The following is a 22,489-nucleotide window of genomic DNA, read 5'->3' as shown; positions in this document are numbered from 1 at the left end:
TGCAATGAAATAAACTATGATTAATTGAAGTGAATAAATTAAGTGACAGATGTGCAGAAAAAAACAAACAAAACAAAACCCTCCCATATAAACGATCTACTTCCCCTTTCAAGAGAGGCAATTCTCTGACTCTACAGGTTAGATATGCATTTTTCCCCCCTCAAATACCTGTATTTAAATCCAAGAGCTACTCAGTTACGCACCTTTGCTGATAAGAAACTGCACTGTACAGAGATGCCCTGCCCTCGCTGCCTTCATTAAGGGCGTCCGTCCCCCTTCAGACTCATGCTCCTAAAGGAAAAAGATGAAGTGGATTTGTTGAGTTCAACACAGAAGTTAAACAAAATGGCTATAATCTGTATTCATCTTGAAAACTGCTGCTGTAGGTGCAGGTTCTACAAGGTCAAGGTCTTGCTTCACACAATAGAAGATGCTCAGTTCAATCAATATACATTTACACACAAAAAACTTTTACACATCTTTTCTTGCCTCGCTGTCACTTGAACCAATGTAAATACTTTTTTTTTTTTAAAGCAGGGCAAATCATAAGTGACTAAGAGGATTTAAGAGTACGGCGTACCAAATTGGCTCCAGCCTGCAGTAGCACGTCTGCCACATCAGTGTGTCCGTTCTCACACGCATACGTCAGTGCTGTATCGCCAGTTGCCGTCGTGGCATGAACGTTTGCTCCTGAACGAGAAAAAGTTACAGGAGTGTGAGCTCAAGAGTCTAAGACATTTTTGATGTGTCTTTTCTTTCTACCATTGCTGCATCTTCTTCCTTGCCCACCTGCAGCCAGTAGGTACTTCACCAATTCCAGATGGCCTTCTTGTGCAGCTTCCATTAGCGGGGTAGAGCAGCCCAGCTCAATGTCTGCCCCTGCCTTAATGAGGAAGTCAGCCACTTCTAAAAAGCCTCCACAACATGCTAGGGTCAAAGCGGTCTCCTGGGTTTCCTCTGTCTGGGCATTGATGTTAGCACCTAGACGACAGAGCAAGACCAGTTTTGTTATATTCAGCTACTAAAATGGGAAAACATAATGATAACAGACTGTGATCATGTCAAAATTGTTAGTTGTTTTTGTTTTTTTTATGGTGTTTCAGAGATGCAAGAACAAATGCTGCTACCTTGAGCCAGCAGCAGTGCTACCATCTCCTCATGGCCTTCTCTGGCTGCCTCCATCAGGGGAGTGTAGCCCTCATCATTAACCTGGACACAAACAGAAGCATCATCAGATCAGAAAACATAAGGGTGAAAATGACTCGCAGGTTACACGGACACAACCTGACTTGTGTTTATGTGGATAGAAATTGTCATCCAACTGCATTTAGCCAGTTACATCAATGTTGTCATTTACATTTTAGATAACAGTGAAAAATTAGCCGTTTTCCAATTTTGGAAGCAAACACTTTTGTTTAAAAAGGACCGACACTTTTTGGTTTGGAGCATTTATAGTATATCTTCACAGCAAATGTATCTACAGCTATACAATTTTTTTCCATTTTGTTTTAGTGTATCTTTGCATACCTCCTCCAAGTTGGCTCCTCTCTCTATAAGCAAGGCTGCCAGCTCCACATGTCCTCCACAAGCTGCCAGGGTAAGGGGCGACTCAAAGGAATCAGCTGGCATGTTGACTTGCGCGCCGCTGTCCAACAGCAGCCGTGCCACCTCCACATGGCCATCCTGGGACAGCGAGACACACAGAGAATATAGAGATAAGCACCTGAATAAATACACGTATCAATTTCTAGTCAAGCTACATGAATTTAAACCATCAATTTGAAAAAGTGTTTAAAACGAGAAAGTAGTGACATTTTAGCAGACTGATGAAAGAGGCATCTAAAAACATTGCTGTACATTTCCATCGACAATAGCACAATTAATGTTTACAGAAAACTGCACACCCCTTCCACAATTATTTAGCACGACTGATCTGCAAACAAGATAAAAACCAATTAGCACAGGGGAGATGGTGTAAATTATTAAAATCTTCTTTCAGTCCACTTTTCTCCCACTTAACCATGCGAGTACCCAACCATTAGCAGAACTCTGTTGGGTTTGGACACTGAATAAGACCCGCTGTTATGTTTCTGATGTTTTTTTTTTTCAAATTTAATATTAAAGTTTATTTTGTTTGAGCTGTACTGAGACACAAAAGGGAGTCTAAGATATATAAAGCAATTCATTCTTGACCATGCCGATTACTTCAACGTATGTACTGTCTGTTTATAGTTACAAATACAAAGTCATAACAAGTGGTTTGAGGTGTGAAATGTGAAGTGAGGTTTTAGGTCAGATGCTTACCATGCAGGCCTCCATCAGTGCCGTATGCATCTCATCCGTTTTGTGTTCCTGGTCTGCTCCGGCCTCCAAGAGAAAACGCACCATATCCAAGTGACCTGCAGAGGACAAACAAAATCAATGTAATTAATCTTTTACAGGCCTTTGGACAAGGTTATGGGAGTAGCCTGCCACTGGGGGAAAGTAACAAGTTAGATCAGTTCAGAGTCGACTGCAAGTACGCCAATTTTACTGATCTTAAGATGTAGACTTTTTTTAAAAAACATTTCATTAAAATGAAAAATAAAATAACCAGCTGAATTTTAAAGAGTAGCTGACTGTTAGGATAGCTAACAGAACTTATGTAAGAGCTTTATTTTACAACAGTATTAGCCCAAGTCTTTGTAACGAGGGCGCTAAATTGCATAACAACTAAAAAAAAAAGTAAAAGGACAATGCGCATTTATTCCTTTCTAAAAATAAACCCTCAACATAAAAACTAACCTAGGGATACAAGTTCCATACTTAAGTACTGACCTTTGTAGCATGCAAGTGTGAGAGCACTCTCCTTGAACTCATTGGAGTGTGTGTTGATGCCAGCGCCATACTCCAATAGTACCCTGGCCACTTCTACGTGGCCAGCACTGGCCGCCTCCATGAGAGGTGTGTGTCCGTTCTCGTTGTGGTCCTCAATGTTAGCACCCTCTTTGAGCAGCACCTTCACCACATCCACGAAGCCACCGGCACATGCATACGTCAAAGCTGTGTTGCCTGAAAGACAAAAGTGAGATTATACCGTGTGTTTTGAAGTCACATTAAATGGTTTATAAATAGAGAAGTTAAAGTAGTCTTACCAGTAGAGGACTGGGCATTGACATCTGCCCCATGGACAAGTAGTAGTTTGACAATGTCCACATAACCTCCACTGGCAGCAGCCATGAGTGGTGTTATATCCCCCTTGATGCCCCTGTCCTCCACATTGGCATGCATAGCCAACAAAACCTAAGAATAGAAAACAGAAGAAGAAAAAAAAACGTAAATATATATTCATAGGCTTGTCAAAGGAATACAGCCCCTTAAGTATTTAGCAGGAACTTAATCTGGACACCAATCTAACCTCTTCCATACCTGTGCAAGTTCATAATAGCCAGCCGAGCAGGCGAGACACAGCAAGCTCTCCCCTTCCTCCGTGTGCTCATTGACGCTCCGGCCCTCATCCAGCAATTTGCGCACGGCGTTGACATCCCCATCCGAACACGCCTCTGCTAAACTACGGCTGAAAATAACCAGACTGCTACAATTACTGCCACTGTGGCAGGTGAACACACGCACCCCTCACAACAACACAATTACTTCCAGGCAGCAAAGAGACACACACGCATGCTCATAGGTATTGTTTATGAAGCAGTGAGTTGATGGTGTGAGCGAGATACATACTTGTCTGCTTGGCCGGCATTGAGTGTGTTTTCAGCTCTCATCCGGGTGAGGGCGGCTGCGGCCTCGTCCAGGGCACAACTCACAGATGACGTCAGTCGCCGTAGCACCTCGGGGTCTGCAAAAGCTTTACCATCGGCAGTGGACAGTTTACCGATGCCTGCCGAACACCAAAAGGGCAGAGGTGCATAGGGCAATGCAAACCACAGGGGAGCACAACCACACCAGACCAGATGAAGAAGCAAGTCCAGTCCAGCAAATCCAATCCAGGGTTAGTAGCAGCAAACACAAAGAGGGAAAAAAAAATCAATAAAGAAAAAAATAAAATAAAAATTTAAAAATGAATAGGGAAGAAAAAAAGAAAAGAAAAAAAAAATCACACAGAAAACACAAGCATTTGTTAATGTGGCTTAATATATCTTTTTTCAATAAACCACCTAAGAGTCGCAATTTCTTTATCAAATAGTAAGGTACACAATAAAAGGGGAATATTGGGAGTATCTACTGTGCTGTGCAAAAGTCTCAAGTCAGTCTTCATTTCTTTATGTTGGGCTAGGAAAACGGGGAAAAAGGTGCAGCGATTTATTGAGATGTACAAACATAACAAATAGTTTTGTACAAATCTAACGAGTTTTTAAGTCAGTATTTGCCATTTTTTCCCCCAACACAGCCGGAACCCTTAGTCAGGCTTTCCATAAGTAGTCTTCATTAATAGTTCTTGAAGGACATTCAAATCTCTTCTTTGGAGGAAAACAAATCCTCTGTAAAACAATCAGGTACAAGTACTGGCCAATGTCAAACGGAGCCATTTAGAAAGCCTGGAGACCTATTGCTCAAGATTATTTAAAAATAAAATATATTTAAAAAAATTTTTAAAAAAATGACACGACACTTTGGCTCATTGGAAACAAAATAAAAAGAAATGACTTGAGACGTTTGCACAGTACTTCAGTAGTTCAGAACAATAATACCAGTGAAATGAAGCTGTTGTATACACCAAGGCTCAAAGGTTTGGAGTCAAAATTTTGCAGTTTTCCTTAAGTCATTAAATGAACTGCAATGTAACACTGCTGAGAAATTCTGATATTTACCGAATATAATTTTGCCGTAAAGACAAGCTTCTTGAAAATGACTTCAAGTTAAATTAGTTTAATATTAATGTGCACTTCCTGTATGTTACAGTCTAGCGTCCTACAATAGGACTGACAATTAGCATTACTTTGGTGGTGATTTCATTATAACAATACCAGCAAACTGGTGTTTTATTAAAACAAGTAGTTTGGAAATAAAACTTTTCTTGTTCAAATCTCACACTTTCCTAGACACATTTCCTCTGCCTTGACTGACAGATGGACCGATCTCAGAATTGATGTGCTTCAATACTTCAAGGTTAAATAATGAACATGAAAATAAGATCCTTTCTCTTCTTTTCATGCTTATTTAAATATTTTAGCACGTTCAGATTCGTTCCAAACTTTTGATCAGTAGTGTATACAAACCAATGTAGATTCAAGCTGTTAATGTTCGAAGAGAAAACTGTCTCATCCTGTGTGAATTATAGATGGGTAAAAAGCAGTGACCATGAGAGAAAATGATGTGTTAGGAACAGTGGCCAGCAAGCAAGAGAAGAACTGAAGAAAACAATGCAATATGACAGGAAAAAAAAAAAGTCTGTGTCTATTTTGTCATGAAAAAGAAGAAAAGTCAATGACCAGAGTGAAAGGCAAGCAGCAGCAAAATGAAAACAACTGCTTTTGCTAATGACCTACAGAGGAAGATCTCTCAAAGGAAAACAATGAACATTTCCAAACCAGCAAACCACTTGTGAGAGGAGTAACAGTGTGCATTTTACAGACGTGTGTAAAAATGAAGGGAAAGAAAAAAAAAAAAAAAAAAAAAAAGGGAAAAAAATAAATAAAGTTGGCTTTAAACCTTTCGGCCTCAACTTCAACCCATCCATTAACCAGGCACAAGACAGCTTCAGTCCTTAAGGTTGTGTTTTCTCACCACTGACTCGGGCTAAACTTAGCACCGCTCTCAGACAAAGATTTCACAACAGTCTCATATGCACAAGCAAAGAGGTCAAGGAAGTTGATCATTAATGTTTTACTTTATCGTGTTTTTCCTCAGAGAACACAAGCACTTCATTCACTAAACAGGAATAAATAGGTTAGATATCAGCCGTCACCAAATCCCCTCTCCTGTGTATAATCCTCTACATATAACTACTAAACAGAGCAGGAAGTAGTGAATGAGTCAAGAATTTCAGTCACAACATCAATTTAAAAGACCTTCACTGTGTTTACACATAAGCACTTGTTCCTGCTCAGCTCCACCTACAACGCTGCCATGTTTACACGTACAACACCATCTATCTTTTATCGTGTTAAACTAAAATAAAATTTATCAGGACAAGTGTATATACACCAAATGCCTACTGAAAACATAACTGGCACCGACACCAGTCTAACAGGAATCATTCTTGAAGCATTTACGTGCAATGAAATGAACAACTAGATCAAAATGTAAGCTATCCTAACAATACGTCAGACGAAACCATTAGTACCATTTCAGAGAAAATGAGTTGCCTTCTAGGTAAAAACCAACCAATAATACTGCTGGTAAGCGCTGGCTAATAACTTAGTGTAATATTTTGTGGCCATTAATTACATGTGAGCAACCCGCCCTTCCCCTCATTTAAGAGGTCTTAATGTAGAATTAAACTAGCTAGTGAGAGCCAGAGATCTTAAAAATCTCAGAATGGGATGAGCATGAGCTCATCTTAATGTTGTTAAACTAAGCAGACACTCTAGTTTAGACCACTTATTTCTTTGTGTGTTTAGGTACGTAAACTTTAAGTCAACTTACTTCAAATGAACATTTAATTGCATGTCATTCGTTATTTCATGAACTTTCATTTGCAGTACCGGTAAAGTCTCTGGTGTCTGGGTAATGTGGAATAAGAGCAGCCACTAATCTATTAAAACCAGTTTTTCAGTATAATGCTTGAGTGCAAAATCATGGTGGCTCTCGTGTAGGAGGGGGAAAAAAAGGATCAAGTAACTGCCAAGACATGACAAAGGGGCAGGAACTGAATCTGAGGATGTAACTGTAATAAACTAGGCTTTGTATTTGCAACAGCATCATGAAAGCAAGCCCTATTTTATATAATTTTCCCCACACAGAGCAACAAGGAAACCCCAGACAGAAAATGAAAGGGTTTCAACTCTTAAAAAGTACACAACGGGATAATTGCTAGAAACAATTATGTTTTGATAAACTGGTGATCCCAAAAGTGCTGCTGCAATCCTGAGACTTTCCAACAGGAGCGCTCTGGAAAAAAAAGGTCTACACACATTTAGTTCTAAGGAATAATTTAATTTAAAATCTAACTTTATTATAAAAGAATTTGATAAACAGTTTTAAATGATTCTTATGTGATATGTGTATCATGTATAATATTTATTGTAACCTTTTGTCCACTAGACAACTTTCACCATTCACCAACTGACTTTTCCCCCTCTACAATGGATTTAAAAAAAATAAATAAAAATAAATAAATAAAAATTGGTGCATTCCTACGTGGTCACTTCACTTTCATTTGCTAAGCTCAACCACTGCCACCACTCATGAAATAGTAGATGTGCAAGTCAATTTTTGATAAAAAAATACTGACACTTAGGACTAGGGCTGTTCGATATAACAATATATATCGGATGACGATATAAAAACGTCTATCGTTTCATTTTACGCTATGGTTTGTTTCGTGGTGTCGCAAAATAAACTGTTTACGGCAATATATTTTCATCGTTTTGATGGTCACTGTAGTGGCTATATTAAGTTCTCTCTTTCTCTTGTATTTAATATAACCACACTAAGGACGGACAAGGGCCTGTTTTTATGGGTCGTCATTAGTAACAACGACGGTAAAACCATCGCATGTCCGCTTGTTTATTTTCCCCATAAACCTTTCACAATAAAGCTCAAGATCCTGTTGACACTTTTCAAAATAAATGGAATCACGTGAAAAAGTATTGACGGATGAAAAGCCAAAACAAACCTTAGACTCAAACGTTAGAACAGGCTTTTCCCTGCAGCACGCCGTGTAATAAATACAAAGAAAACGGGGGCCGTTACAACCTATGTCTAAAAATGTGTAGTTTCATGCATCGGTTAAAACACTCAACTCCAGGTACATGACGCCCAGCTGGAAACACTTCACCTACCAGAGATTCACAGAATTTACAGAAAATATAATATTTGTGATTTATATCGTTATCGGACGATAGAGGTTTTATATCGGGATATGAGATTTTGGTCATATCGCACAGCCCTACTTAGGACTTGCATAATTCACAATACATGTAGTTCCAATATTCATGGTCTGTGTTTGATGGCACAGTGTGGGGTGGAGAAGATTTTTGAGGATTATGCAGTTTTGCAGACAAAGACAACTGGAGAGCCAACATTCCTGTTATACTTCTTCAAAGTCTGCCGCCTGGGGCGCATGCGCAGTCGTTACATTGTAATGTAAATTCAACAAGTTGCCGTAATCACAAAAACCTCAGGTAGGCACATAGACGTTTAGATAGACCCTCATGCAACTTACTCATGCCAAAGTTTATGACACTGGGACCTGGGTGGACCCCAGAGTATCAAAATAAAAGTATAATTTCTGCTTTAATCTATGTAGATCCAGAGTTCCATAACAACCTGGTCTTTTTAACAATCATCATCCGTCATTTTGTAGGAATGGGACAGTCACAGATGTTGATATATTCTATACATGTATACTGCATGTGAAAAGAGACTGAGAATCCTGGCTGCCAACACAGCCAAGCAAAAACGCACCATTCCAATATTGCCAGTTTTTGTTGTCTCAACTGTCTGCAAATCTCAAAACTGTCTGAAAAATTGTGGCTTATTGAACAGTTTCGAATGCTTAAGTTGCCAATATTAACTGACAACATTGCCCCAAACCCTCTCCCAGTAACCCTCTGTGCCACAACTGAAAACTAGAAAAACTAAACACAACTAAACTGTTCTGCACAGACACACAGCACCAGAGTACCCTCCACACTGCTGAAACATTCTACATTCCCTTTATTTATTTTTATTTATTTACACTTGCCAGAAAGCACAGGAAGCTGCTGTAGTATTCTCCTGAACAACAGGTGTCACCTGACATAATGACATAAAGGTGATTTCTTGGTTTTAGATTTATTTAGTAGAAGACATACACATAGTCTCAGTGAGCGTCTGGTCTAGTGAAAGGTCAGAAGTGCAACAGGTGAATTGAGAAAGAGCATTTGAGGACGAGACACAGACAGTAGGAGGTGAAGAGGTGACACCAAGAGCATGTGAGGTCAACACATACACACACATATTAGTTAGACTTATTTAGAGGAGAGATTAGTTATGTCTCGACAAGAAAGAGGAACAATTCACTTTGAGACAAAGAACGGAAAGTACAAGCCATGAAAATAGAAGATGATTTTCTGGGTGAAAAGTCATGGTGATGTTGATCTGATCTATGTATAAAATGTACCGGTGACGCATGAAGGGGCGTCAGTAAACAAACCCTGATGTTATAAAATAATTGTTTGTGCCTTAGTAAGTCGAAGATCAATTGCTGTTTCCAGTGATCTTCCCACGTGTGAATTAAAATCATCGTTTGACTTCACCCGGCCGGACCAGTGTGGTTATTTTTCGATCACCTCTTGTACCGTTTCTCAATTTTTGAATCTTAACATTTCCTTATTTATTTACTATATGTAACCTGAATTTTTCTCTCTCTTATCAAATAACAAAGGTTATCTTTAAAATTTGTTACACCACCAGAACAGCACCAATGTAGGAGGATAAGAGGTCAAAGCCAAAAGCAAAGACATTTTTTTTTTGGGGGGGGGGGGGGGGAATCTTGGCAGAGTCTGTCAACCGACAGAGATACAACATGCCAAGCTACAAAAATTGAGGGGTGCACGACCAGCTGACCTGATACAAAAACAGTGGCAGACACCAGAGGATATGACATCATTTTTCAATGACACCCCCATGCAACAGGGATAAGCATAAAGTGGTATACATCTGGGCAGTCTGCTAGAATAAAAATTTGCCCCTTTAGTGATGCTGGCTAAAGGGCAGAAATAGCACTGTGTAGACTGTGATGGTTAACAGTTTCTTGTAATCCTAATCAAGTTTTTAAATGATATGTTAAATCACTTATGTAGATGCTACAATGACTAAACATCGTTACTAAATCATCACCTCCTCAAGTTAAAAATTGAAAATAAACAAAAGAAATAAAATCAGCTTTTGTGGGCTAATCTAGAAGTTTTGAAAGTTTTAGGAAAATGGCAAAAAAATAAAAAATAAAATAAAAAATTTGGACTTGTGTCCAAATCCACTTAGCAGTCAAAGATCACATTAATCCCACAGCATATTAGCTATTATCCCAATACCTGGTGCGTGCGTTAGAGCAGGGCGATATGGCCAAAAATATTTATCACGATATATATTTGAAAATTTGCGATAACGATATAACTGACGATATAATTGATACGAGACAAACTACAACTCCACAACATTACTAGCGCAAAAAGACAACCTATCATTTATTTTCACTTAAACAAGAAGCTGGTTTTTATGTACATTAAAGCTTTATAAAAATGTAACAGTGCAAATGCAAATTCCTTGCTGAAAGTTTAACCAAAAGGCATTTCCAGTAGAAATGGGCTGACATATCCTGAGCATAACCATGTATAATATCCACTGAAGTTAAAAAGAGGTGCTTTGCAACATTAAACTGCAGTGTGCAGTACGTATTTTTTGGACCATAAGGTGCACGGGATTATAAGGCACATTAAGCGAAACAAAGCAGTCAGATAAATCAAACTTTATTAAAACTCATTCTTCTTGCTTCCTCCACTTCTGTACCATTGATTCATTAATGTTGAATTCTCTGGCAGCTGCTCTATTCCCATGTTGTTGCAGTATATTAATGACTAACCTCGTATTGTGGATGGATTATCTCAGTTGTTCTCCTGACTGAAGTTTGGTCCGTTTACAGCATCCTGCCATGCGATTGCATTTGTCTCTAACCATGAGGAACCTTAACGTTAACTTTTATAAGTGGAAAAGTGTTAGTGTTCGTCCTCCAGCTTCACTGTTTATGTTATGCTAACATAGCTGTGTCGCTAGCGATCACGTAGCACATAATTATATACCAGCTAGCCCAACTTCAGTAACCCTACAAACGTCACTGCTGTTTAGTTTCCTGTCTTCATTTATGTTGGAAGTGATAGCAGAGCTGTACGTTTGATTTTTTTCAGAAATCTCTCAGTCAGAACATGCAATATCATGCTTAGGTAACTAGCGAAACTAGCGAGCTAACTTCCGCTAGCTTCCTGCTAGCTTCTAACTCCGTTAAATGTAATACATTTTGTTTTCATGGATGCCTGGAAGTTAAACTTCATAGTTACACCTGGTAAAGCAGCAATGCTGATCATTTTATTAAAGATGAAAGAATTTAGACAGTTTTTAACTCTTAGTGATGCTGCAGTGTTCGTTTGACCTGAAGTATACGGAGTTTAGGACCCAGATTACTCCCAGATTTAAGGGCATCTTAGTCCGACGGCCGCTTGCATGTTCTGCAAAAAAAATGTGCTTTGTCGTGTATCTGACGGACAAACACCAAACCAGTTCCACATCACTGAAGTTGCACCATTTTTACAAACCAATTCTGGTTCATCTGTTTCACTCAACAATCGGCCATGTGCGTATGAAAACAAAGGCACTGCGCATGCGCGTTTTACTCATATTCTATCGCGATATTTCATTTTCCTATCGTAGCCTAACATTATACCGGTATTACCGTGAACGGTATAATATGGCCCAGCCCTAGCGTGCGTGCATGCACGCATAGACGCAACCCTCTAGACCTGTGGCTACTAACTGTGATAGGCAGAACCTACCTCTGATTTTAGACCAAGTGTGCACTCAGCAAGGTAATTCATAATGTGCCTGAGCACATTTTACCCCTTGATTCCAGTTCATTTGTCTAGTGTGCCTGCTGTGTAGTGGGCTGACTCAAGGTATACATGTAGTAACCAAGCCCAAACTTGGAGCACCAACACCCTCCTCAACAACAGCTGCCTCCATGTAAAATCAGTTCTATTAAATCTAAAAGTTCTATAAGAGAACAGCAGTCCAAAAGAAAATGCCCCACTTTAGCCCTGAAATACATTCCTTAGTTGCCATCTTTGTGCTTTGCAGCAGTGTTTCTTTTAGGCTGTGTGCATAAAAGAAGAAATGCAAGAGGTGGGAACTGAAATGCTGAGAAAAAGTGAAGTGTACTTGGGACCCAGATTGTTAAACACTGTGTGAGGGCAGGCCTGTAGGGGGGTTGACAATCTTGTCCTGGCACAGTACAAGAAAACCACAACTGATGTAAGTAAACCCTGTTTAATCTAGCCTGACTCATAACTAGCAACTCCTATTTAAACTCTGGACCCAACTACAGTGATGACTTTACAGAGGCTGTGGCTTCATGCGGTTAAAGGTACTTCTGACACAGACATTTCCACATTAAGGGGCCACAAGGCCATCTTCTTAAAGGAAAAGGCTGAGCTGGTAGCATGAATCACTGTCACCACACACATTCAGAGGCCACAATTTCTACTGCACATCATGTTTGTTACTTTTACACCAAGCTTTGTTCAAGTTTTCAACATACAGTGTGTTACCTTGACTCTCTGAAGGATACAGGAACAATTTTTCCTACCCATATAAGACAGCCCAAGTTACATTTTTGCAGCAGTACTGATGGTTATCAAAGCCAAGCACAGCCAGTGCATGCAAGCGTGCATGACTGCTGAATGCTTATTAGAGCACTTCAATCAAGGCTTGAGCATCCGTTTTCCTCATTGGATCCAGCTTATGCTATACTGAATTCACATCAAATTCAAAATAAAGGTATCCATCATTATTTCGTCATATGTAACAGATAGGCCTTAGTCTAACAATGCGCCTCATTCAGTTTAATACACTGTAAAATTACAGTCAATAGATTTGCATCTTTAAAAAAAACAAAAAACAAAACAAAATAAGAGACAACAAATAAAGCAGCTCATTATCTTGCTGCTTAAACAGAAGTCAGCCTAAGCACTTCAAACTTGGGCATCGCTGTAAACAAACTCAAGGTAACCTTCACACATTGCAGCCCGTCCCATGTTCCAAATGGTTTTCCACATAATCCACATTTTTTGCATAGCCTTTCCAGAGAACTCCGGATGTGACATAACTACAACGCCACAGGATGAACTGATCTTGATCCCATCCTGAGTCAAACAACTGGATCAGGTATCTGTGTCAGCAGGTAAATAAATGTGGACGATTTATTAAGTTCAGCTATATGCTCTGTTTACTATGTCACGGGTCAGAAGCAGTGTATGGGGCGCTAGCAAAAGAGCTAACATAGCATAGAAGAAGCCAAGAACAAAGCTTTAGGATTTTGGAGGCATTTCACAACAGCTACCTATACAGATTTCCTCTGTTTATTAATAACAGACTTTGAATTAACCACAAACTGGAGTCAAGACCTACATCCAACAGTAACAATACATTCCTGCTACTCACCTGTTCTCACTTTTAGTGTCTTAATGTTCAGTTTAACATTTGCTAATAAGGTTTTATTGCCACCCAATTATCATTGGGTGGCATGATAATTTTTTATTTTTATTAAAAGACACAATGGTTATTTAAGAGTCTGGCAGTTTCACAGTAACCTGGTATCATTGTTATTAAATATTTCTGCGCAAGTAGATATTAATAGTTTTTATATATAATAAGATATATAATAAACAAAATAACATTAAAAACTTTAATGCCATAACAGCCGAATTAAACAGAACAGGAATATCAAACCTTTTATTCCTGGCTTTAGAGTCAGTTATATGTACGGACACTTTTGTTGCCTCCGTTTCTAAACAAAGCCGACACATGCCTCCTTAGCATTCACTTCCACTGCAACACCAAAGTGTAGCTTTGAAACAATTACCATGTGAACTTATACTTCCAGATTTTGTTGCACAAACTATTCGATTGTTTGAAAAACAAAAAAACAAAAAAAAAAACAACACCTGTTAGGTTCATGTAATGTGTTATCTTTACCTCACCTAGTACCCTGTTGCTGTGACATCAAAAACATAGCAAAATATTTTTCTTTACTGAAAAAGTCTGAGTGTTGTGGGGTTTTTTGTTTGTTTGTTTTTTAAACTTCACTTGCAGTCCCTCTTCATCTGCCGTTACTTTTCTAAAAAGAGCAAACCTTTAAACTGCTAGCAAACTGATGCTACCTAGCATGTTACTTGTGCAGTTCTTCAAATTATGTTACCAAATTGTTGTACTGGCTGCCCTGTTAAAGATTCTGCCACCCAGTAGTTATTATTTGAACAATTTCTTACATCATGTGACTCAAACAGTGAGAAACAAGGGTGAATTTTAAATTTTATGCAGGCAAGAAGAAAAGCTGGGGAAAGTTGAGTTGGGCTTCAAAAACACTTTTCTTTTTTTTACATCTAGCATTAAGATCAACTTGCAAAAGGTCAGTGAGCTGATTTGATAGAAAACAAACAATAGCATGCCACTGACACTTAACTTTGCAGGAATAAAAATTCTGTGTAATTAAAAATTCAAAATAAAATTAAAAAAAATATAAAGTATTTGAAATGACTCAACATTCACTGGAAACTAAAGAAATATCTTACTTTGACAGTTTATCAGTTAGGTTTGTCAATGTACAACTGCTATGAATTTAGGGGATTTTATGACATGTAGTACAGAAATGTTTCTTTGAGTTGTGCCAAGACTGGGAAAAAACAACAACAACAACAACAACAACAACAACTACTGAACATTACAAACATGAAACAACATTGTTGTAGAAATCATTACTTGGGTTTAGGAAAACTTCAGAAAACGTGTCACTATGAACTCAGTTCAGTTTATTGCAAATTCGAATTAAAGCACTATTGTGCTTCTATTCATTTAAGATGGACTATATGAATGAAGTGAATATCAAGGAATCTGCCCCACAGTCTGCAAAATCAAAGTGTGACATATCATTTGGGCTGAAGACAAGAGGGTCTCTAAGGTTGCAGTAGTGCCCATCTGTAAACATCCTGCTTCCCTAACTACGACTCTGTTTTCTCAGGTTACAATTGTTTGGTTGTTGTTGTTGTTTATTTTTTCACTACATCTACATTAAGAAGTAAAGAGAAAGGGAGATATTACGCAAGTACATACAAGCATGGCTACTGGTAACAGTAGCCTTCATTTATAATCCATGTGCAACTTGTCTTACACCATGCATTTCTTGTAATTAAGTCTGAGCATTTACAGTCTCTATAAAACATAACACAAAACAAGGAACATTTAATTAAAACTACAGAAACAATTGTTAATGTAGTTATTAAAATAATCCGAATTTGCCAGCAAGATATTTAACCTGATCAAACATTTATTTCATGTTTGCATATGACATCCCTGCAGGACTCAACCATGTATGCTTAGCATAAATTATTACTATGTCACAACTAGTAAAGCTAGTTCAATTTACTTAGGAGGGGTGTAAAATTCTCCTGATCAACAGCTCGGTTCAACTCATTTTTAGGCTATGGTTTGGTTTACAGTTTGCTAAACGTTAGAAAAGTGGGTAATATTTTAACTGCTGAACGATAACAGAAGTCATATGTCCAGTTCACTCTTTAACTGTTTACATTTACTACAACGTTTTAACAGCTCCAAAAGGCAAACTTGCATACCATTATACTGTGGACACTTTTGAAGCCATTTCTCATATGCAATCACTAATTTACCAAACCACAAAAAATCCTTTTTTTTTTCTTTTTTTTTTAAGTATTATGTATGTATGTATGTATGTATGTATGTATGTATGTATGTATAAATAAAGTTATATTTGGCCAAAATTAATTAGGGGTAAGATTACGGTTGTCAAAATGATACTCAGATATTAAATCAATACTAAAACTATTATCAAATTACAACATTTATTTGTAACTATATCAATACAGACAGTGGTGTTTTGTCTCCAGCTGACACACGACGCCACTGTGGCCAGATAGACACACAGCTCCTCCCCTCACTAATAGCTGAAGAAGTTAACTTTCACAACGCTTTAGGACAGGGGTGCCCAATCCCGGTCCTCGAGAGCTACTATCCTGCAGCTTTTAGATGCATCCCTACTCCAACACAGCTGAATCAAATGGTTTGATCTCTTCAGCATGCCATCATGTTTGGCAAAGACCTGATAACAAGCCATTCATTTGATTCAGGTGTGTGGGAACAAGGATGCATCTAAAAGCTGCAGGACGGTAGCTCTCGAGGACCGGGATTGGGCACCCCTGCTTTAGGAGGACTTTAAAGGGGTCAATAAAGCTCCTGTTTCACCAACATGTAAGCAGTAAACGGTGATCTTCAATCTTAACCTGGCCAAGGCACATATTAGCCACATAACTATTAGCAATTACCCAATAACCACATTGGCCATCTGCTGTCATTAATTCAGCAGCTAGAAAACCGTGGGTTACGGATGGAATATTGAGCCTTGACAGAGCTAATTAAGGACACGTGCAGAATTTGGGTTGCTGAATGTGCAGAGCATTTTTGCAGAGTGTGGAGAACTAATCTGAGCAAATAAAGAGCAGCTAAATTAGATGGGTTTCAATTCTGGAGCGCAGAGCTGAGGATGTAAGGAGATCCAGACTAACGCAGAGCAGTGTGAACAGTGAATGAGAGAGAGGCTGGAGGCAGATGTTTGACATAATGGAAAAAAATACAGCAACATAACTTGACCCCCCACCCCCCTCCTGAAATAGAATTAAAATGTTTTTAAAAAAAATAAATTAAAAAAAAAAAAAAAAAACCCAGTATGGTGACCGCCGTATTTTTTGATGGTAAGGTAGACTGTCACTGTTTGTCTACTTAATAGAACACTTTTCTTCGCCTCAATTTAAGCAAGCAGAACTGATAACATTTGCTGCCTAGCTCCAACATTGACATTATTGTTTTATAATTAACCATAGCCAGTCTTAATGACAACAGATGGCTAAGGTGACTATCAGAAAATACCTAACAATTTAACAGTTAATGTTAAAATGTGAGCTGACCAGGTTAACATTTATGGCAACTGTTTCATACATCAATATTAATGAAATGGGAGCTTTATTGACCTCTCAAAATTCCTCCAAAAGAATTGGGAACATCCACTATTTCAGCTACTTGTGATAAGAGGTCCTGTGTGCAGGTGTCAACAAGAGGTGGCAAAGATGGCACTGTAGGCATCGATGCTTTTGCAACTAAGTATCAATTCTGACAGCTTTGTTTAGTCTCCATCCAGATGGCTACAGCGGTGAAACAAAGTTTGGCTTCTTTTTTTTTTTTTTAAATGTTATATCAATCCCTTTGTTAGGAACGTAATAAAACCTTGACAACGGCAGCAGTAGTTTTAGGCACAACACCAGGGCTATTTTTTTAGGTTTTGCTCTACATGGTATAATTTATATACCTGAAATCTTTGGTACCAGATTTGTTGAAAAAGTTATACCAGACTGTTTGGGCACATTACAAAAAACAAACAAACAAACAAAAAAAAAACAAGCTAAGGAAGATAAGGTCATATCTATTAAATAATTAATTTGTTATCACAATCCACAGCAATGGACTGGAAAATAAGAATATTAATTCCCATATATCAGACTTAGTTTCAAAGTGCATATATCTTTATCAAACACTGTGCAAACTGCTGCTCTTTTCTCCCCATTTAGGGCATTTCAGACTATATCCAAACAAATGTATTTTCAATTCAAAACTTAGCAGCTGTCAGTGAACACCGTTGTGTTTGCGGTATCCTATCTTGTTTACACTTGGAAGAGCTTTCCAAAAATTCCACTTCTAGTGAGCCGAGTTTCCGTGTGAGTGACATAGCAAAATGCATTGAAAATGCTACATATACCTTCCTATGTGTGGACAACATGTAAAACAAATAGGAAAAACTCCAAATAAGCCCAAATAATAAATCCATACCAACATATTTAGATATATTTTGCAATAAACAACAGCCTAAGTCAATATTCCACCAATCTCACCAGACACTTGGCATCTTTGTGGATGGTCTTGACAGGTTTGGTATTTGGCTAGTTTGCTCATGCAGGGAATGAAAGGAGGCTGTACAGATCTTTATGCCACAATCATTTCACATAAACGCTACTCCTCTCAGCTAATCTATATAAAAACAAAACAAATAAGCTAACAAATCAATGAAAACATAAATAAACAACTTATTTTTCATTATTGTACATGGTTGTAGAGATCTCAAGTAAACCAGTAACGCGAGTTACTAGCTGTACTGTTTAGACCGGCCAGAGAGAAAGGGGAATAGAATGAGATTAGCCATTAGCTGTTCAACACAAGCTCTGTGCATGCTGTGGAGGCTCAAGCGTGTTCCAGTGTTAATCTGCATGGTAATGTTCACGTGCCCAAACGAAGCCAGGACACCCAGCCCTAATGGATTAATCTACACAGACCTTCTTTCTCTGAGATTACAAGTTCTAATTGAACTAATTTATCCAAATCACTTTCAAACTATCTGCTGATATGACACTTACAGAACCGACAGTTTCTCCTTATTACAATTTCAGGCCTTAAAAAAAAACAAACAAACAAACAAACATTTAAAAAACATAAGGCCTCCACTTTTAAATGCCTGGGAATGGATTATGGAAAAAGACTGAGGTAGAAAGGTGTGGTTTGCTGGTTCTGTATGTTGAAGCACAAATTAAAACAGGTTGTATAAAAATGGGTGTGGTTAATGACATACTGATTGATTACATATTAATATTTGTCAAGAATTATGGCGAGCTGAGTTCAGACAATGCAGTCATACCTGCAGCTTCCAGTAAAGCTTCAAGTCTGGCCTGTGTCTCTGGATCAACTGTTCTCAAATCTACTCCATCTGTAGCGCTGGACAAAAGTAACTCTGACGCTGTCTTCATAATGGGGTTATCCAGGTCCTCCTGGTCCAGAATGAATGACTCCACCTGGGAGAGACAGGTAAGGGTCAGCAACAAAATCTTTTCCCCACTGAGAGCTAGTTTATGATACCATTTGGATTGCAGGCCATTAATTAAAGAGTATCAAATCTATATCAGGTTAGTATTTATAAAAATACAAAAAGGCAAAAGGAAAATAAGAAATTACACTACTGAAAACATTATTTACATTACTCTGTATAAAAAGCGGCCGTACGCATACAAATGCACCACCTATAAAAAGACCAGGCATGTGGCTCTTGTTTATTTATGGTTTCTCTCAACAGAGGGAAAGCAAAAAGGAGCACAAGGATAAGAGTCAAAGCACAGGAAGTGCTACGGCCGGGAATTACAGCCCCTAAACACACACACGGATTCAGCTGAGAGTCAGCTGCCCAAGCAGAGCTCTACAACCTCATACCTGAGCTTTGGCTCTCAGATATCATAGTCTGTACTACAGAGTTTCTTTCACAAAATAAAAAAAGTTTTTGTTTTAAAAAAGAAGGGGATCAATGAAATATTTTTGTAAATGTGACTACAGCACAAGGCTAAATTGGATCTACAGTCACATATATTACTGAAAAACAGAAATTAAAGGTCAAAATGAAAAAAAGATTGTTTTTCATCTGCTCACATTTGAAAATGTATACTCCTCTATCCATAACCATTAATGAGTATGACAAATCACAGATATAAACAAATAACCTATACAAATAACTAAGAAAAAAATAATAAAGCGTCTTTTTTTAAGTCAGACTTTGACAGCTGGATGTTTAATTCTGTTTGCATCTTCAAAGTAACATCTTAACTGTATCCAGATAGCTGTGGAAATGATTTTGTTAAAAAGCAGGTGAAGTAAACAAAACTGTCTGAACACCAACATGGGATATATAAATAATCTGTGCAGGGCTTCATGCAAGGGGATTCATTGCATTTGATCAAGTATTTATGGTACAGTAGGTCTGGTATACAGATTACCTACTGACCAATATAAATACCACAAACATTACCTCAGACAGAGAGACTACCAGGAAAGGTATGATTCTAAATATGATCTTGAATAAATTACTGGTCATTTTCAAACAACCCCCAGCAAAACCTGAGAAAGAACCAATATCTCTATGTCCACACACACAAGCTGCAGCAGACTTTCGGGGTCTGGTCCAGAGAGAAACTGTTGTGAGGGAGTCAGCATTCAGCAATGTGGAGGAATTCAGCTATATGAAAGGAGTGCAGTGCACAACAGTCCATGGGGGATGTAGTTCTACAGAGGCCTTTATCATCAACAATGGGTATCACTCTTCAGTATTAATGAACTACAGTTCCCAGTGTTGGTATCCACAGAGCTGGAAAGGCCTAGAATGGCATCTACTTAATCCTGGGGCTCAGATTTTTGCTACTACCCAGTGCAGCGTGTTCTCCACAGGAGTGAAACACCACAACAAATGCTCCCTTTCAGCCTTATAAAGTAGACTGGGTGAGCAAGAAAACATGATTGCAATGACATGCCTTTGCAATTTGAGGCAAGTGACAAATTAAATATTTTTTTCTGCCGCTGCTACACAGCTGAGCTAATGTTCAGGCAAAAACAGCAGGATATATTGACAGCTGGATGAGCTAACACCCTCACTTGTCTATCAAAGGTGTAGCAGTGTGTCTTAGACAGAGAATCCACTGGTCACATACTAGCCATCCATAAACAAGACAGCTCCACAGGTCCAGTGCTCCTTGGTGCAGGTTCATTGAACACCAAGAACTTTTCAATGGAAGCGTTTTTTTAAATAGTACAAACTACCGTACACTAACCCTCAAGTTGCCATGAAAAAAGTCACATGGACATCTGACAAGTTTGTGCAAAACAAGCAGTCTAACAACTTCCATTTCAGTGTCTGCTGCTGTCATACGATATGGTAAACTCAATTATATGGGAACAGTAAAGCTGCAAAGTCTCATAACGTTCAAACGGACGCTGTAAAAAAATAATAAAATAGCGAGGCATTTGATGAGTGACTATAGCTCTGAAGATTTTGACAAAAATCCCCTAAGATGTGGCTCTGCCACACGTGCATTTGAAATGCATATATGACAGGGTGACTGAGGGTTTTACACACAATTTAAACTATGTCATCCCAGATGACAAAACATGTCTAAAGTGCGTTTAGCTGACGGGATGCAGTCACACCTGTCCGCCGTGTGTGACATTGAAAGTTGGACACCTCTCAACGTGAACTCAAATCGCCCTCAAAATGTGACAACGCAAATAAAGCTGACAGTCACCGTGGCCATCTGAACGACCTAGGTGAACGGCTGGAAGACCAGTTAGCTAATTAGTCGACACCGACTGTGGAAATACGAGCAGCAAAATAATTATATTTTTAAAAATCCGAATCTAAACCTATCGAAAAGTTAGCCTAAGGGACAATCGGTGTTGATTTACATGGTGTGGTGGGAAAAGTGACGTAATTGCACCACAACTATGAAATGGTAGATATTTAGCTGGCCGTGTACGTCCGTGGGTTTGTGGGCATCATCCATTTGCCGTGGCTGGAAAGCTGCTGGATAGCTTGCAAACTTGTGATGGTGTTGCGAGACGACAGCTCCAAACGAGGCCGTCGTCGCTTACACCCGAACTAGGCCGTGGCCACAGCCTGCGCTGCATAAATAAAACATTTCAGCCGGTTGGCGTGAACAACTGCTCCTGTCTCACCAAACATGATCGACAGTAAACTGTCCATAAGCGTCTCAACTGACGAGGGGTGTTATTTTGTTGACGGGTTGGTTAATTTTACGTAATTTTAGCGGCCTGGGAGGGGGTGGCTGCCAACTGCGAGCTAATGTGCTAGCTAGGAGCCAGCTCGCGCTAGGAGAGGAATGTTGCCTAGCTCTATGGTTAGGCTTAGCTAACTAGCTTAGCGTAGCTACCTCTGAAACCTCGTCTTCGTCGCTGCCGGATCCTGGACCCGAAGAGAGGACGGCTGCGGCCGCTAGTTTGAAATCCAGTCTTTCGGCAGCAGGCCCGCCTGGCTCGCCGTACAAACGTACTTTCTTTCCACCTACACCAATCCCAATGCCCCCTAGTCCGACTCCTCCTGGTGTCGCTCCTACCCCCATCCCTGCCACTGGGGAGCGAGGAGTCACCGAGTCAATCTCGTCCTCGAAGCCGTCCGTCAGCATTGCCGTCCCGGCTACTGCATCCTGCATACTTGTGTTCACGATACGTGCGTTAACGTGCTAGTTGTTGACTTAAATGTCTGTCCAGGCGCGTTCTTGTGGAATATTCGCGTGATTTTACTTCAGGGAATCCAGAAACTCTCCCGAAGCGAGGGTTGAGGAGGATCTCTTTCCCCCAGCCATTAACTTTCTAACAACCTAACCCGATACGCACAGTTTCTGAGAAACGCCGCCCTTGTGGAAAATCCTCTCGACCGTATTGGTTCATCAGGAGAGACATGTCTCTTCTATTGGTTAAAGCTGATGCTTGTCAAAATGAGCCCGCGACGTCATGTTAGGTTTACCAATATCACGAGGCAGTAGAACGAACGTCAAGACATGACATGGTAGGCCAACTTAACTAGTTGCTAGTTTTACTAGTTGATGTAAACTCATGTTGGGATACCGTTTGCACATAAGGACTACTTCGAAAGTGTACTGACACTCTTTGTAAATTA

The 22,489-nt window shown here is 39.2% G+C and overlaps 1 protein-coding gene across 1 annotated transcript in view; it reads right to left on the bottom strand.

Moving 5' to 3' along the window:
• Positions 1–22,246, bottom strand: part of ankhd1 (ankyrin repeat and KH domain containing 1) — a 33,926-nt gene extending 11,680 nt beyond the window's left edge. The window contains 12 exon segments of the mRNA XM_026189976.1: positions 204–291; positions 581–690; positions 790–981; positions 1,128–1,209; positions 1,528–1,683; positions 2,305–2,399; positions 2,818–3,051; positions 3,135–3,282; positions 3,409–3,556; positions 3,718–3,874; positions 18,677–18,830; positions 21,744–22,246. Coding sequence (XP_026045761.1) covers positions 204–291; positions 581–690; positions 790–981; positions 1,128–1,209; positions 1,528–1,683; positions 2,305–2,399; positions 2,818–3,051; positions 3,135–3,282; positions 3,409–3,556; positions 3,718–3,874; positions 18,677–18,830; positions 21,744–22,022 — 1,843 coding nt within the window. The 5' untranslated portion in view covers positions 22,023–22,246.
• Positions 22,247–22,489: the final 243 nt, after the last annotated feature.

This window comes from Astatotilapia calliptera, chromosome 2, assembly GCF_900246225.1.
Source record: "Astatotilapia calliptera chromosome 2, fAstCal1.2, whole genome shotgun sequence".
NCBI lineage: Eukaryota > Metazoa > Chordata > Actinopteri > Cichliformes > Cichlidae > Astatotilapia > Astatotilapia calliptera.
Note: the sequence above shows the minus strand (reverse complement) of the source record. Positions and strands in the feature narration are given on the sequence as shown.